General features: G+C 44.4%; 1 protein-coding gene across 1 annotated transcript in view; it reads right to left on the minus strand.

Moving 5' to 3' along the window:
- Nucleotides 1-3,523: 3,523 nt before the first annotated feature.
- DORIP1 (dopamine receptor interacting protein 1) overlaps nucleotides 3,524-13,814 on the minus strand; it is a 41,128-nt gene continuing 30,837 nt past the window's right edge. The window contains exons 3-5 of the mRNA XM_082242491.1: nucleotides 8,296-8,385; nucleotides 6,280-6,414; nucleotides 3,524-3,763 (exon numbers count right to left, since the gene is read on the minus strand). Coding sequence (XP_082098617.1) covers nucleotides 3,580-3,763; nucleotides 6,280-6,414; nucleotides 8,296-8,385 — 409 coding nt within the window. The 3' untranslated portion in view covers nucleotides 3,524-3,579. The remainder of the gene's footprint in view (nucleotides 3,764-6,279; nucleotides 6,415-8,295; nucleotides 8,386-13,814) is intronic.

Genomic DNA, 13,814 nt, shown 5'->3' on the forward strand with positions numbered 1-13,814 from the left:
TACCTTTATTTATATATATTTATTGGCACTATTTAGCATTTTAATATTGCATATTACACACGGATCTGATATATGTAGTGCAATTTATGATTATATATCCACGCAGCACTGTTTATTTACTTAAGGTTTTTACACGGTTATGAGAAGTGGAGTGTCTGCAGCAGATAGCCTATTGATCTAGGTAGGACCTCAAGGTTGCTCGCAGGATTTATTCTTTTGAAGCTGTTATAGCTGCAATAAGTGGGCCAACTCAATATTGAACCCTACGGACTAAGACTGGGATCCCATTAAAGTTGATGTGTGTGTAGAAGCAGGCGTTCCAATACTTTTGGTAATGTAGTGTACTTGCTTTGCCTTCATTCAGCTGCCAGGAGAGAAGATAATACACTTTATGTAATAGCTATGGGCCAATCACCATCGCTGTCACATAGGGGAGTCAATTGCAATACTTTAGCTAAAACTTGATCAAGTCGCAGTTAACCCACAGTGGCTTTTCCTGCTCCCAGCAGCCCAATAAAGCAGTGGAGTGAAGGATAGGTGAGTGAAAGGTAAGGAGGATTAAAGTGAACTTGTTACTTTGACCAGCATGGACAAAACACTTGATTTCGATGAAGTGCATTTTGAATTCTAAACCTGCCAAAAAATGTGTGCTGAACACGCAGTCATCAATAAATATATGGCAATGCGTTTGGGAAGGAAGGCGGGACCCCACTGCAACAAAAGTGTGTATAAAGTGTGTGCAATACAAGTGCACTTTAAAAAGCAACTCTGACATAATCTGCAATGCAGTGGGTAAGGAGGGTGAGAGTTGTCAGGGGAGTCTCATCTGAAATGTAATGCAAAGTAGTCCGCTGAACTACAAAACTCATAATAATTTGCTGTATGTGCTATTTTAATTTACTCATATAACTGATAATCTTCATGTCATCAATCTAATTAAAATGTGGAGGGGGAGGGAGAATATTTACTGTGTGTGTATATATAGATAGATATATCTATCTATATATACACACACACATACATACATATATATATATATATATATATATATATATATATATATATATATACACATACATACCTATATATATCTATATATACACACAAACATATCTATCTATCTATCTATCTATATATATATATATATATATATATATACACACACAAACATATCTATATATATATATATATATATATATATACACACACACACACACATATACATATATACACGCACAGGGCAGCATAATTTATTGCACATGAAGGCTCTGCTTCCTCTGCACAGCGCTGTGCCCTCCTCATCATCACGCTGCAAGTCAACCTGCTTGGGCCTGTTTGAGTAAAGCTGGTCATACATTATACAATTTTCTTACTCAATTTCCTTTATTTACCTTATAATATGTAGTACAAGGGTCTGCCTGATTGCATACAAATCGAAAGTGTCTGGCCTTTATCTCATATGGTTTTGGTAAATCTAGAGGAAAATGGTACAAGAAAATTGTATAATGTATGGCCACCCGAACAATAGACTCTTTGCAGTCTGTAATGACATGAAATGCTCACAATAAACAATCATTTTTAGGTGCACAGAAGCAGCTTTCTTAAGTGCTACTAAACCCACAACAGTAAAACCAGTCTGCAGTAAAGCAAGCTTGTTATACACACCGTGGAGCCTAAAGGGTTAACCCCCTGCATTTTGTAAAAAGGCTATTTGATCCTGTCTCCTCTGATCATCTCCTTCTTCCATTGTCTCCAAAAAATAACCAGATTGTTACAGAGCCAGGGGACAGGCTACATATGTTCTGTTTGGTGTGTATTTAGAGAGGTTTTTTTTTATTAGGAGAGTGCGTGTGATCAGCACAGAGCCAATCAGCACTGTCCAGACAGAAGGTCAGGGGTCCTGCAGTCTTATAGGACAGTGAGAGCAGTATGAAAACTCCTCCTACAAGCTTTATCCAGACACCGACAGACATCACAAGACTGCTATATACTGCTGATGAGAAAAGGTATTAAGCAGTTTATATTTACAAAAGAAAATAGCATTTTCATGTTCTGTGTAGACCAGATATAGTGAATGCAGGCTCCTGGGTTTAGTAACACTTTAAATTGACTGATTTGGAAATGTTGGTCTGTGTTTTACTGATTCTTGGCAAGAGTAAATTTTAACAACAGATATGCTAAGAGGGAAGGGTAAGTGTTAGGGTCAGTCTTGAGTCAGGCTCGGTTCACACTGCTACAACTTGGGATCAGGCTTGTGAGAGCCCAAGTCGTGTGACATGTGAAATCTCATTTTAGTCAATGAGAGCTGTTTTAATTAGCGCTACTGAAGTCTCTCCGACTTTAGAAAAGGTTCCTGCAATACTTCAAGGTGACTTCTATCTGACTTGTGCCCATAGAGTTTAACGGAAATCATCTCCAAGTCAGATCCTCATCTTAATTGATGTGATTTGGATCTGACATTACAGGAAGATTACCCAGGCATTCCCTGAAATGCTTCAAAGTCACCTAGTAAAGTGGCACAACTTTCAGGTCACGGCAGTGTGAAGTGAGCTTTAAAGTGATCATGTGCTCTGTCCAAAGAATAGAAGGGGAATTAAATCAACATGTGTATGTGCAAGTGGGGATGGGGACTGTTAAGTAAGGCCCCTTTCACACTTATGCGACGCAATTTTACCGTGATTTTGCGGCGCGATTTTGAAAGCAATGGCAAGACTATATGCCTCAAAACGCATTAAAATTGTGGCAAAGTAGTGCAGGAACTACTTTGAAGTCGGTGCGACTTCAAAACGCACTGATATGAATGGGGCTCATTGAAAATAATGGAAAACGACTTGTCATGCGATTTTGCGGTCCAAAATCGCGGGACAAGTCGCACTAGTGTGAATGGGGCCTTAACTTCTTTCTTTGCCCTGCATGAACAATTTCCACTACATTTATGGCTCTGTGAAGAATGAATAGCTGCTATAAAGAGCTCGGAGAAGGAAGATGCTGTAATCACTGAAGTTGAATTTGTGAGTACTGATTGCACCAACACCCCGACTTCATTCCTGCCCTTAGTGTTAGAATTCTCCTTAAAATTCTATCTTTAGTCAAACTTTTTTTTTTTCCCTTTGGATAGCATAGGGAAGTTTTAGAACTTGTTGGTTTATTTTCCTATCTGTGCCCTGTGGGGGAGATTTCCCTTCATTTACGAAAAGAAAAGCACTCCAAAAAAGTCAAAATATCAAAAATGTCACCAGGACAAAAAGAAGGGGAGAAGGTGAATCTTCCCAGTGGGGACACAGCAACAAAAAAACCTGGCAAAGGTTGTAACCCTTCTCTAGTCTATCCAATGCTAGAAAAAATATACACTTTTTTTTTTAACTGATTATTGCACACTTTGTTGGAGGCGCAAACAGTTTCGTATAAATATTCAAACTCAAATGTATCAGCACCAACATGATAGAAACCTGTAGTTACTATACTTAAGTATATTAAATTATTTTTCTTCTAAAATTTCCTTTTTACCATCCGTGTTCAAAAAAAAAAAAAAAAAGGTACACAACTGATTTGAACAATACCACAATCACACGTGCTGGGTTATTTTTCTGCAGCTCTTACGTATACCAGAGAGGACAACAAGAGAAGCTCAGGGGGTTTATTTAATAGTATTAGGTTGACGTTCCTCAGGCCGTCGTAATGCATCCAATAACCGTCAATCTGGAAGGCTGCGGAGTAGTGATGCTCCTCTTTGTTGAAGAGAGTGGCACCTTCCAGCAGGTATCTGAAAGCAGGTCACATGACATTTGTTAGGTCAGGTTCACCATAGCCCTTTGGCTTCAATACTTTGGAGTGGATTTTCCAAAGGCAAGTAGACTGTGCGGTTGCACTCATTTTCCTGGGAGTTAAGTGAATCTGGTAAAGCTCTATTGATTTCCATCACCCAATTAAGTGCAAGTTAAAATTGTTTTTTTTTTTTTTTTGCTTGCACCTGATTGGGTATTCACTGGAAAGTGAAGCTTCACCACAATTACTAAGCTCTGGGGAAAATGAGTGCAACTGCACTTGCAAAGTGAACAGTCTATTTGCCTTTAGTAAAGCCACCTCTTTGAATTACTTACTCATGTGCAAGTACAAGTAGGTATGATAAGTTTGCAGTTAAGGACAATACTTCAGCTTTTCTGAATTCTTGCTGTTTTTGATCTTCAGTTTAAAACTTCTTGTAAGTTGTTTTAAGCTTTTTTTGCTCCAATAAATGGTCTATACTGCACTTAGGGGCGCCTTGTTCTTCTCCATATTTCTACAGTTGAGGGTCACTTTGAGGGTGCCTTTTGCAATAAATATAAAAATTTAAATTGTAGTTTATCAGTCCTTAGATGTGGTGGCATCATTTGTTTTATTCTTTAAGCTTTATTTCCCCCTTTATTTTCACCTGGTAATTCTGTGAACAACTTTCTGTCCTTTCATGTCTGCACTCAATACTCCACTGCATCCATGAAAACAGTTTTGTTCATCTCCATTACATAAAGAGGAAGGAGAATGGGATTAGTATTTTACACAAGAAAGATAGCAATGTTTGGGACACTGAATTTCTGCAAAGATCAGCAGGTTTTTATGTACTTTCTGAAAATGTTCTTAGCCTAAAAAGTGAAAACTAATGCAACCATCACATCTAAGAACTGGTAAGCTGCAAAATATTACATTTATGTTTTTTGGGTTTGGATAAGCTTTAACCACTTAAGCCCCGGAAGATTTTACCCCCTTCCTGACCAGGGGGTTTTTTGCGATTTTTTACTGCGTGACTTTGACGGACAATTGCGTGGTCGTGCAACGCTGTACCTAAACGAATTTTACGTCCTTTTTTTCCCACAAACAGAGCTTTCTTTTGGTGGTATTTGATCACCTGTGCGATTTTTTGATCATGCGCTATAAACAAAAAAAAAGCGTAATTTTTGCAAAAATAACAATATTTTTCACTTTGTTTTATATGAAATTCCCCCCCAAAAAAATGTAAAAATCAAAATTTTTTAACATTTTCGGCCAAATTGTTTTACGCTACATATGTTTGGTAAAAAAAAAATCGCAAAAAGAGTATTTTGATTGGTTTGCGCAAAAGTTATCACGTTTACTAACAAAGGGAAAGATTTTTGTCATTTTTGGTGTTTTTTTTTTAACGAGTAATGGCGGCGATCTGCGATTTTTTTTGCGGTACTGCGACATTGCGGCGGACAGATCGGACCCTTGACTGACATTTTTGACACTTTTGGGGGTACCAGTGACATTACTGCAGTAATCAGTGCTATATATATGCACTGTTACTGCAAAAATGACACTGGCAGGGAAGGGGTTAACTGTATTGGACAGGGAGGGGTTAAGTGTGTCCTAGGGGCGTGATTCTAACTGTAGGGGGACAGGTCTCCTAGTGTAAAAACAAAGATCAATGGTTCTACATAGTAGAACCGTCTGATCTCCATTTTTACACAGGGGAGAATGACAGGCGGCTTGTTTACATAAGCCGCTCTGTCTTTCTCCCGCTGTACCGGCGATCGTAGTGTGACCGTCGGACATCGGGTCCGCCGGTCACACGCCTGCACTCCTCTGTGAACGAGCCTCAGCGGGCGCGCGCTCGCCCGCTATTGGCTCTAAAAGGAGTGACAGGCGAGCGACGTAGACCTACGTCACTCTGCCTGGCCGGGGCTGACTGCCGCAGTAAATATACTATGAGCAGTCGCAAACCGGTTAAAGTGGTTGTAAACCTCAGTCATGAAATTTGAACAAAGCACATATATATCTGTAGTGTCTATCCCCAAAGCTCCAAGGCAGGCCATAGACCAGTTGAATTTCAAAAGTTCTGTCAAGCGAAAAAAGAAAATAGCTCATTTGATTGTGCCAATTATTTTTTTTTTTTTTTAGCTAAAATCCATCATGTTGGATCAAGCACTTTCGATTGCGGCACAAAAATCGTGTGTCGCAGCTGGCAAGTTGCGATGCGCCTCCTGAATGGTCTTGGCATTCTTCTGGGACCTGTGACGTGTCCCAGAAGACTGCAGAGAGGGAGGGGGAGAGGAGAACTTCTGCTTGGATTGCCTAGGCAAACAAAATTCAATTTAAGAACAAACCTACAGTCCCCTATATCGTGTTCTGGGATATATATTCCTGGGAACCTCCTGTACAAATCTTTCCAATGTCAGTTTCACCTTTTTGTATGCTCAGCATGTTAGTACATGTCAAAGCATCTGTTATGTTGTAAATATGCAATCCATTCTATTATTAAGAGATGTACAGTTACTTTGTACTCACTTGTGATCAGATAAATCCAAATAATAAGGTACATAGGCCAGGTCTTCTGACTTCCACTGTTCCATGTTCAATATAACAAATGGAGGGGGTCCGTAACAGAAAACCCTCTGAGAAAATTCCCTCAAGCATCCACACCTAGACAAGACAGACAGTTGATATCTGTCACCATCCTGTGCAAAAACAAGACAGGCACTGACAGAACGCACAGTAATTTACAATTAAAATAGTATTATTTAAAGTGTTACCTGCCACAAACATAAAATGAGCCATGTAGCATAGCTTTGCAATTGCAGGCAACACAAATGTACTCACATGAATCTTTCATCCTCAGAAAGCTGGTCATATGTGTCCAGAGCACGCTATATACTTATTCCCAGATAGATTTTATCTTGGCACATTGGCATGACACCCCTCATTTTTCATTTAAATGTGAACTTTAGCAACCGGCACTCAAAGTTAGTATTTGTATGTAGCACTGATAACGATTTGGTAGGCTCACAAGACCCAAAGGACCAGATTACAGGGGACGCTACATTTGAAGCCTACTATTGGTGCCTGCTATTAGGTTATATAATTTTTTTTTTTTTTTAAATAACTAACATGTTATAATTAACTGCTCTGTACAGTGGTTTTGCACAGAGCAGCCCCGATTCCCATTTTCTCAGGTCCTCCACCGATGCTCCTGGCTCCTCCCCCCCCACCAAATGTCCACCACAGCAAGCTGCTTGCTCTTGGGGCACTCATGTGGGCTTGCTCTCGAGTCACATCTGTGTGTCTATAAGACACAGAGCGTGGCTCGGCCTGCTCCCTCCTCAATGGCTGTGATTGACAGCAGCGGGAGCCAAATGTTTCCGCTACTGCCTCTAAGCCAATGAGAAGTGAGAGACAGCCTTGGCTCTCATGCACATGGCTGGATTGGGGTTAGGTGAGTATTAGGGGAGGCTGCCGGGGAAGCAGCACTCCTTCATGCATAAAATTTATGAAGGTAAAAAAACCTAACCTTACAACCACTTTAAGGCTTATTTTAGGTCAATGACATCATTTTTAACTGTATCCCACCCTTCCTTTCAAATGTATTAATATAAGATTTCATATACAGACTGCTGGTAATTTAACTACCCTGGTCTACCAAGGGCCCAGGAGTGTTTATTTGCACTTCAGCATCCTCTATATGTTTGCACATACCTGGGAGACACAATAGAGAATAAGAGTAATCATGCTCCAGCCTGGGTACAGCCAATATTATCTATGAGGTCTAGTAAGACATGAGCAAGTTTACAGAGGACACTAGATCTCTGCATGAAGATCGACATTACCTAAGCCTAGCGACGCTTGGGCAGTTTGAAGGGCAGTGTGTGTGTGTACTGGAGATCTGTCAAATGTGATATGCAGGGCAGGGATAGGAGGAAAATAAAATGCTCAATTAATTTTAATTATGTTCACTTTCCCTTTATAACATAGTGAAAATTACACAGTAACTCAAAGCAACTGGATTTCAACATTCTATGCATTAAGATAAAAAAAAAAAATCTGTGTGCAGCAGCCCCCCTCATACTTACCTGAGCCCCATCTTGATCGGCTGAAACAAAGCGGGCGCCATTGGCTCCCACTGCTGTCAAAGTCAGTGAGCCAATGGGGAGAGGGGGGCGGGGCCAAGCCATGGCTCCGTGTCTGAATGGACACACAGAGCAGCAGCTCCGCTCGGGTGCCCCCATAGCAAGCTGCTTGCTGTGGGGGCACTCAGCAGGAGGGAGGGGCCAAGAGCGCCGGCAGGAGACCCGAGAAGAGGACGACCTGGGCTGCTCTGTGAAAACCCACTGCAAAGACCTGGTAAGTATAACATGTTTGTTATTTTTAAACAATAAAAACAAGACTTTAGTATCACTTTAAATGATGAAAACGATCAGATATGTGTGGTTGCTACACTTTACAATAAAGTATATGACAGTGCAGAAAAGTCCAGCCTTGCAGTATGAGAGTGTTACCAATGCCACAATCTTATAATGGGTTTCTTACCCTTTCTGTTCGCACATTTCAATCCTAGAGCAGAACAGTTCATCCACTGCCATCTGAATGAGGTCTCCATGAGGTATGTCATGAGGGGGGCTGTAATTAAGAAAAAACAGCAAAGTCAGACTCATCGCTCACATATGGAAACTTGACTAATATCATTCTCTCTCCTTAGTCGGCTGACAGCAGCCGAGGCAGTATTCCCTTTACTTGGTCACCCACTTTACGGGGGACTCAAAGATTCTGGGCCAGCAAGATGATACAATCCCTCCAGCACCTAGATCTGCCCCTGGGCCTCCAGTAGAGACCTTACAAAATGCATCAGTGTAAGATGGCTTAAAATCTGACCCAGTGACTTTGAGGAGAAATTCTAGGTATGGATATTTTATACAGTGGTCCAGCGTGGGCCAATAATATACCATACCTGGCTGATGCTCCTGAAAGCTGGAAATCACGGAAGTAGACAATGCAACACCAATAATCTACACTAGCTTCCAGGTCTCGTGCAGATTGACTGGCATGCTGCATTCTCAACACAGGAGGTTGGCTGCTCAGCATGGGCACCATTCAGATAGACCCAGAGAGTAGGGAGAATTTGACAAAACTTCTAAACCTTCCCTGCTGCAAAAAATTGGATTTTTGTCTTACCGTAAAATCCTTTTCTCTGATGTACATTGACAGCCACAGCTCCAGAATCTTCTTGACCATTGGGTTATGCTGCCCCCTACAGGAGTAGGACACTAGGCAGGAAAAAGCTTTACCATGCCTATGGGGCAGTCCGAAGGGATATACTCCCACTTCCTGCTACAGGCACTCAGTTTTGTTGCAAGCAGTGTCAGAAGAAATATAACCCAACTCAATAGAGGGGCGGGTGCTGTGTCCGTCAATGAACATCAGAGAAAAGGATTTTACGGTAAGAAAAAAATCAAAATTTTCTCGTTCATTCATTGACGGACACAGCTCCAGAATCTTCCTGACCATTGAGACGTCCCAAAGCAGTGTCAAACATGAGGGATAAAACACAGCAGAAAAAAATTCCCAAAGGCTAAACCTAGCCAACCAGGTAACATGGAGCTCAACCAGAATCAACTGGAGCCCACCTGAAACATACAACCTCAAAGAGGACTAGTCCTCTCCAACACCAGCCAGCAAAACCTTGTGGCCAAAGCAGCATCCGCAGATGCCAGCACATCCACTTTGTAAAAATTTTGTGAAAGTGTGCACAGACGACCAAGTGGCCGCCTTGCAAACCTGCATCACTGACGCCTGATGACGGAAGGCCCAGGAGGCACTAAGCGCCCGCGTAAAATGCACCTTAACAGGGAAAGGAGAACCTGACCCTTAATTGAATAGGCCTACACTACCGCCTGTCTGATCCATATGGAAATGGTCACGGCAGACGCGGACAAACCCTTTGCGAGGTCCATCTGTGAGGACAAATAGCGAGTCTGATTTCCTAAACGAGTCGGTTGCCACCAGGTACACCCTGAACGCCCAATCTACACCCAGAGAATGCCAGGCAATCTCCTTAGGATGCCTAGGCTTAGGACATAGGGAAGGCAACACCATGTCTTCATTCAGATGGAAACCAGAAACAACCTTAGGAAGAAACGACAGACAAGGCCGAAGCACCACTTTATCTCTGTGAACCACCAAGTAAGGTAAACGACAAGACAAAGCTCCCAGCTCCGACACTACGTGCACAAGAAAAAGACACCAAGAAGGCTACATGCTGGGACAATGTAAGCAAAGGAATCTCGTGAATATTTTTGAAAGGTGGTTACTGAAGAACCGACAGCACCAAGCTGAGATCCCACGGGGCAATGGAGACCGTACTAGGAGAGCCAAGTGGCAACCCCCTGAATAAAAGTGCAAACCAAAGATACATAGCCAAAGGACGTTAAAAGAAAACCGCCAAGGCCAAACCTGGACCTTGATGGTACCCACGACCAGATGCTGCTCAACACCTCCTTGGAGGAAAGCCAAACTCTGAGCCACCAAAAAAGGCATGGGGGTAAACCCCAAGAGATTCACACCAAGCAAAGTACGCTCTTCAAACGCGATGGTAAATCTACTTAGAAGTAGATTCGCTAGCTTTCAGCAGTGTGGGAATCACTGATTCAGACAACAATCTATCCTTCAGAACTTGGCTTTTGACAGCCATGCCGTTAGGACTAGCGACTGTAAGCAAGATGGAAGATTGACCCTTGGGCCAACAGATCTCCTCTGAGAGGAAGTCTCCAAGGAACATCGGCAACCAACTGTATCAGATCTGCATACCAAGACCGGCGAGGCCAGTCTGGAGCCACTAAGATGGCCGGAATCCCTTCTGCCTCCATCCTACGCAGGAGACTTGGCAGAAGTTCTAGAGGAAGAAAAGCGAATATCAGACGATTCTGGCCCCAAGGATCCACCACTGTGGCGTCGGCCAGAGAATCCCGAGACCGTGCCACAAACCTAAGCACCTCCCTGTTAAGATGAGGGGACAACAGGATCACCTCAGGAGTTCCCCACCAGAGACACAACTGATGAAATACCTCCGGAGGAAATATCCAGTATATTGATCGGTAGTCTGGATTCTTCCACAGTCTAGACACCCTGAGCACAATCCGTGCCAAAAACGCAACCCCACCCCACCCGGACAGACTGGCATCTGTGGAGACCACCGCCCAGTACAGGGGAAGGAAAATGTTTGTCGAAACGCCGGAGAGCAAAGCCACCGAATTAGGGACCCTCTCGTACCCCGGCTCAACAGGTTTAGAATGTCTAGAGACTGTGGAATCTTGTCCCACATGACAAGAATCTCTCTTTTGTAGAGGTCTCATGTGGAACTGTGCAAACGGAGCCGCCTCAAAAGGTAGACACCATTGGACCCAGCATTCACATGCAAGTGCTGAGAGACAACCGACTGCTGGAAAACAGATGCCGAATGGCATCCTGCAGCTTATGGAGCAGCAGTCTAGAGCAGACCCAGATAGTGGACGCTTGGTCCACTATCTGGTGGACGGAACCAGTGCCGATTCCTGGAAATTTAAATTTCCAACCGAACTCCTGCAGAGTCCACACAGTAATCTCCTGGTTGTCTGTCAGAACAGTTGGAGACTCTGCTCGCAGAAGATGAACATCCAGGTACTCCAGTACCGCAAACCCACGCTGGCGCAACAATGCCAACCCCGGGGCCAGCACTTTGTGAAAACCCGAGGAGATGATGCGAGACCAAGGGGTAATACCACATACTGATAATTGCCCACGGCAAAGCGGAGGAAGCGCAGATGACCGACATATCAGAATAGGAAGGTAAGCGGCCTTGATGTCGATAGAGGTAGAAGATCCCCTTGATGTAGGGATGCCACTACTGTACAAATGGACTCCATTCGGAACATCTGTACCTGCACAAAGCGGTTCAGACTCGAACTTTGAGGTCCAAGATTGGATGCACTGTGCCTTCCTTCCTGGGAACTGTAAACAGGTTTGAAGAAAACCCATGAAAAAAACGTTCCAATTCTGAAACCGGAACAATCACCCCTTGTAGTAGAAAGTCTTGCACCGCCCAGAAGAGTCCTCACAGGCAGTCTGGGGATAAATGTAGGTTTGAAGGAAAGAACCTCTCTGGAGGATAAGACTGAAACTCGTTGTTGTAGCTGGACCGAATCATCTCGTGGACCCACTTGTCTTGAATCAGGGAGGTCCACGGGTCCAGAAAGAAGCGAAGATGTCCCCCCACCCCAGATACGGGTCAGAGCACCACTTTAGGCAGAAGAGGGCTTGTCTGCAGGTCTGGAAGGACCCGCTCTTGGCATACCAGACCAGGTCCTCTTGGAACCTCTGGTGGAGGCCCTGACAGACTTAGATCCCTTGATCTTGAGATCCTGAGGAACGAAAAAAAAAAAATGCTTATGAGCCAAGAGAGAAAAGGCCCACGACTGCGATGAGAATCTATGCCCCTGGCAGCCTGTGGAAGAAGAGTACTCTTCCCCCTGAAAGACCCTTAATGATATCATCCAGGGAGGATCTATACAGGCGATTCCCCACAAAGGGAAGATCAGATAAAGCCTTATGGAAAGTCTGGTCCACAGACGAGCATTTCAGCCATATCATGCGTCGAAGGACCACTGCTGTCACGGACAGACTAGAGATTAAGGGAGCCGCATCCAAGGAGGCATTACAGACGAACTGAAACCCCTGGACCAACCCGTCTGCCAGCTCCGCAAAGGCAGGGGGAAGCTGTTCCCCCTCCAGATCCTGGCGCAAGTAACATGTGGCAGACCATGTCTTGGCTTTCCTGTCAAAGGGATCTTATAAAGGCAGGAGACTCCTCCACCGTGAACTTGTAAATAAGTGGATTTATTCGGCCTTGGGAACCTGAGAGTCCACCACAGGTGGGACATCCACATATCCAAGAGACTCCTCAAGGGGATACCATCTATCGAAACGCTTAGGCCCTGCCATATCACATTTAGGACCACCCTACTGACTCGCAACAATTTTGTCAAAGTAGGCAGGAAAAAGGAATACCTTTGCCACTTATGAGGAGCTGCGGGTGCCAAAAAAGGACCGGCACCTCCAACGCAGCAGCTGCATCCTCCATTTTTTAAAAATGCCCACACTGACACAATTAGTGCAGCCACCAACGCCTTTACATGCGCAACTGCAGTATAAGAGGACCATCCTCCTATCAGAGCACTTGAAGTGTGTGGACACAGACCCAGTAGGGTGGCTACAAACCAAGCTCACTCTGAAACATAATAATCAAGGGAGGCCGTCGACTGCGATCTTGCAAGGGAGCGCCAGCCAAGTTCCACAAATGGACCACCCATGAGACCCCACAAAAAAAGAAAACAAAGGGGTTGCTGTCCGAGCCCTCCATATAGGACAAAATAGGACATAGCCAACTTAAAGGGGGGCTGCCTGCCGTCACGCAGATGAGCAGGCAGGTTACCCTCGCCCACACAATAATGGCGGCAAGACAGCACTAAAAATTAAGTTCCCAGATCAAGGGAGGTGCCAAGCTGACCATATTGCAGAGTAGGCCGAAAGCCATGGCCTAAATTTTTGTGGAGGCCCAGCCGCAATTGCACAGATTTCCGGTCAGCAGCTCTCACCGACGGGTAGGCCGCAAAGCCGCGGCCTAAATTTTTGGCAGGATCCAGTCGTCTCACATAGGTTCCGGACAGCTGCTCGGTCAGCTTGGACTGCAGCTCGGTCAGCGGCGAGTAACATTTTTGGCCGGATCCTGCATCATGAGGAGCGTACCCGCGGGTGGGTTGAGGGGCCAAAAGACCCACAGTTACTGTTTAGAGGGGCTGGGGGGAATGGAGGAGAACCTGGGGGTGCGACCATTCCAGGGAGGGGCCCACGTCCACCCCGAAAGACCACCAGGGGAGAGGGGGGACACTACTTACCACACCATGGAACCAGGTAGGCAACACTTCAGGCAGACCACCGCACCATCGGAATGGGGGTGGTGCGGGCCATAGGCCGTAACCAGGTCATGTGCGTCCTCGCGAGACTTTTAACTCACCGGC

The sequence above is a fragment of the Pelophylax lessonae genome, assembly GCF_965119305.1.
Source record: "Pelophylax lessonae genome assembly, chromosome: 13".
NCBI classification, from domain to species: Eukaryota; Metazoa; Chordata; class Amphibia; order Anura; family Ranidae; genus Pelophylax; species Pelophylax lessonae.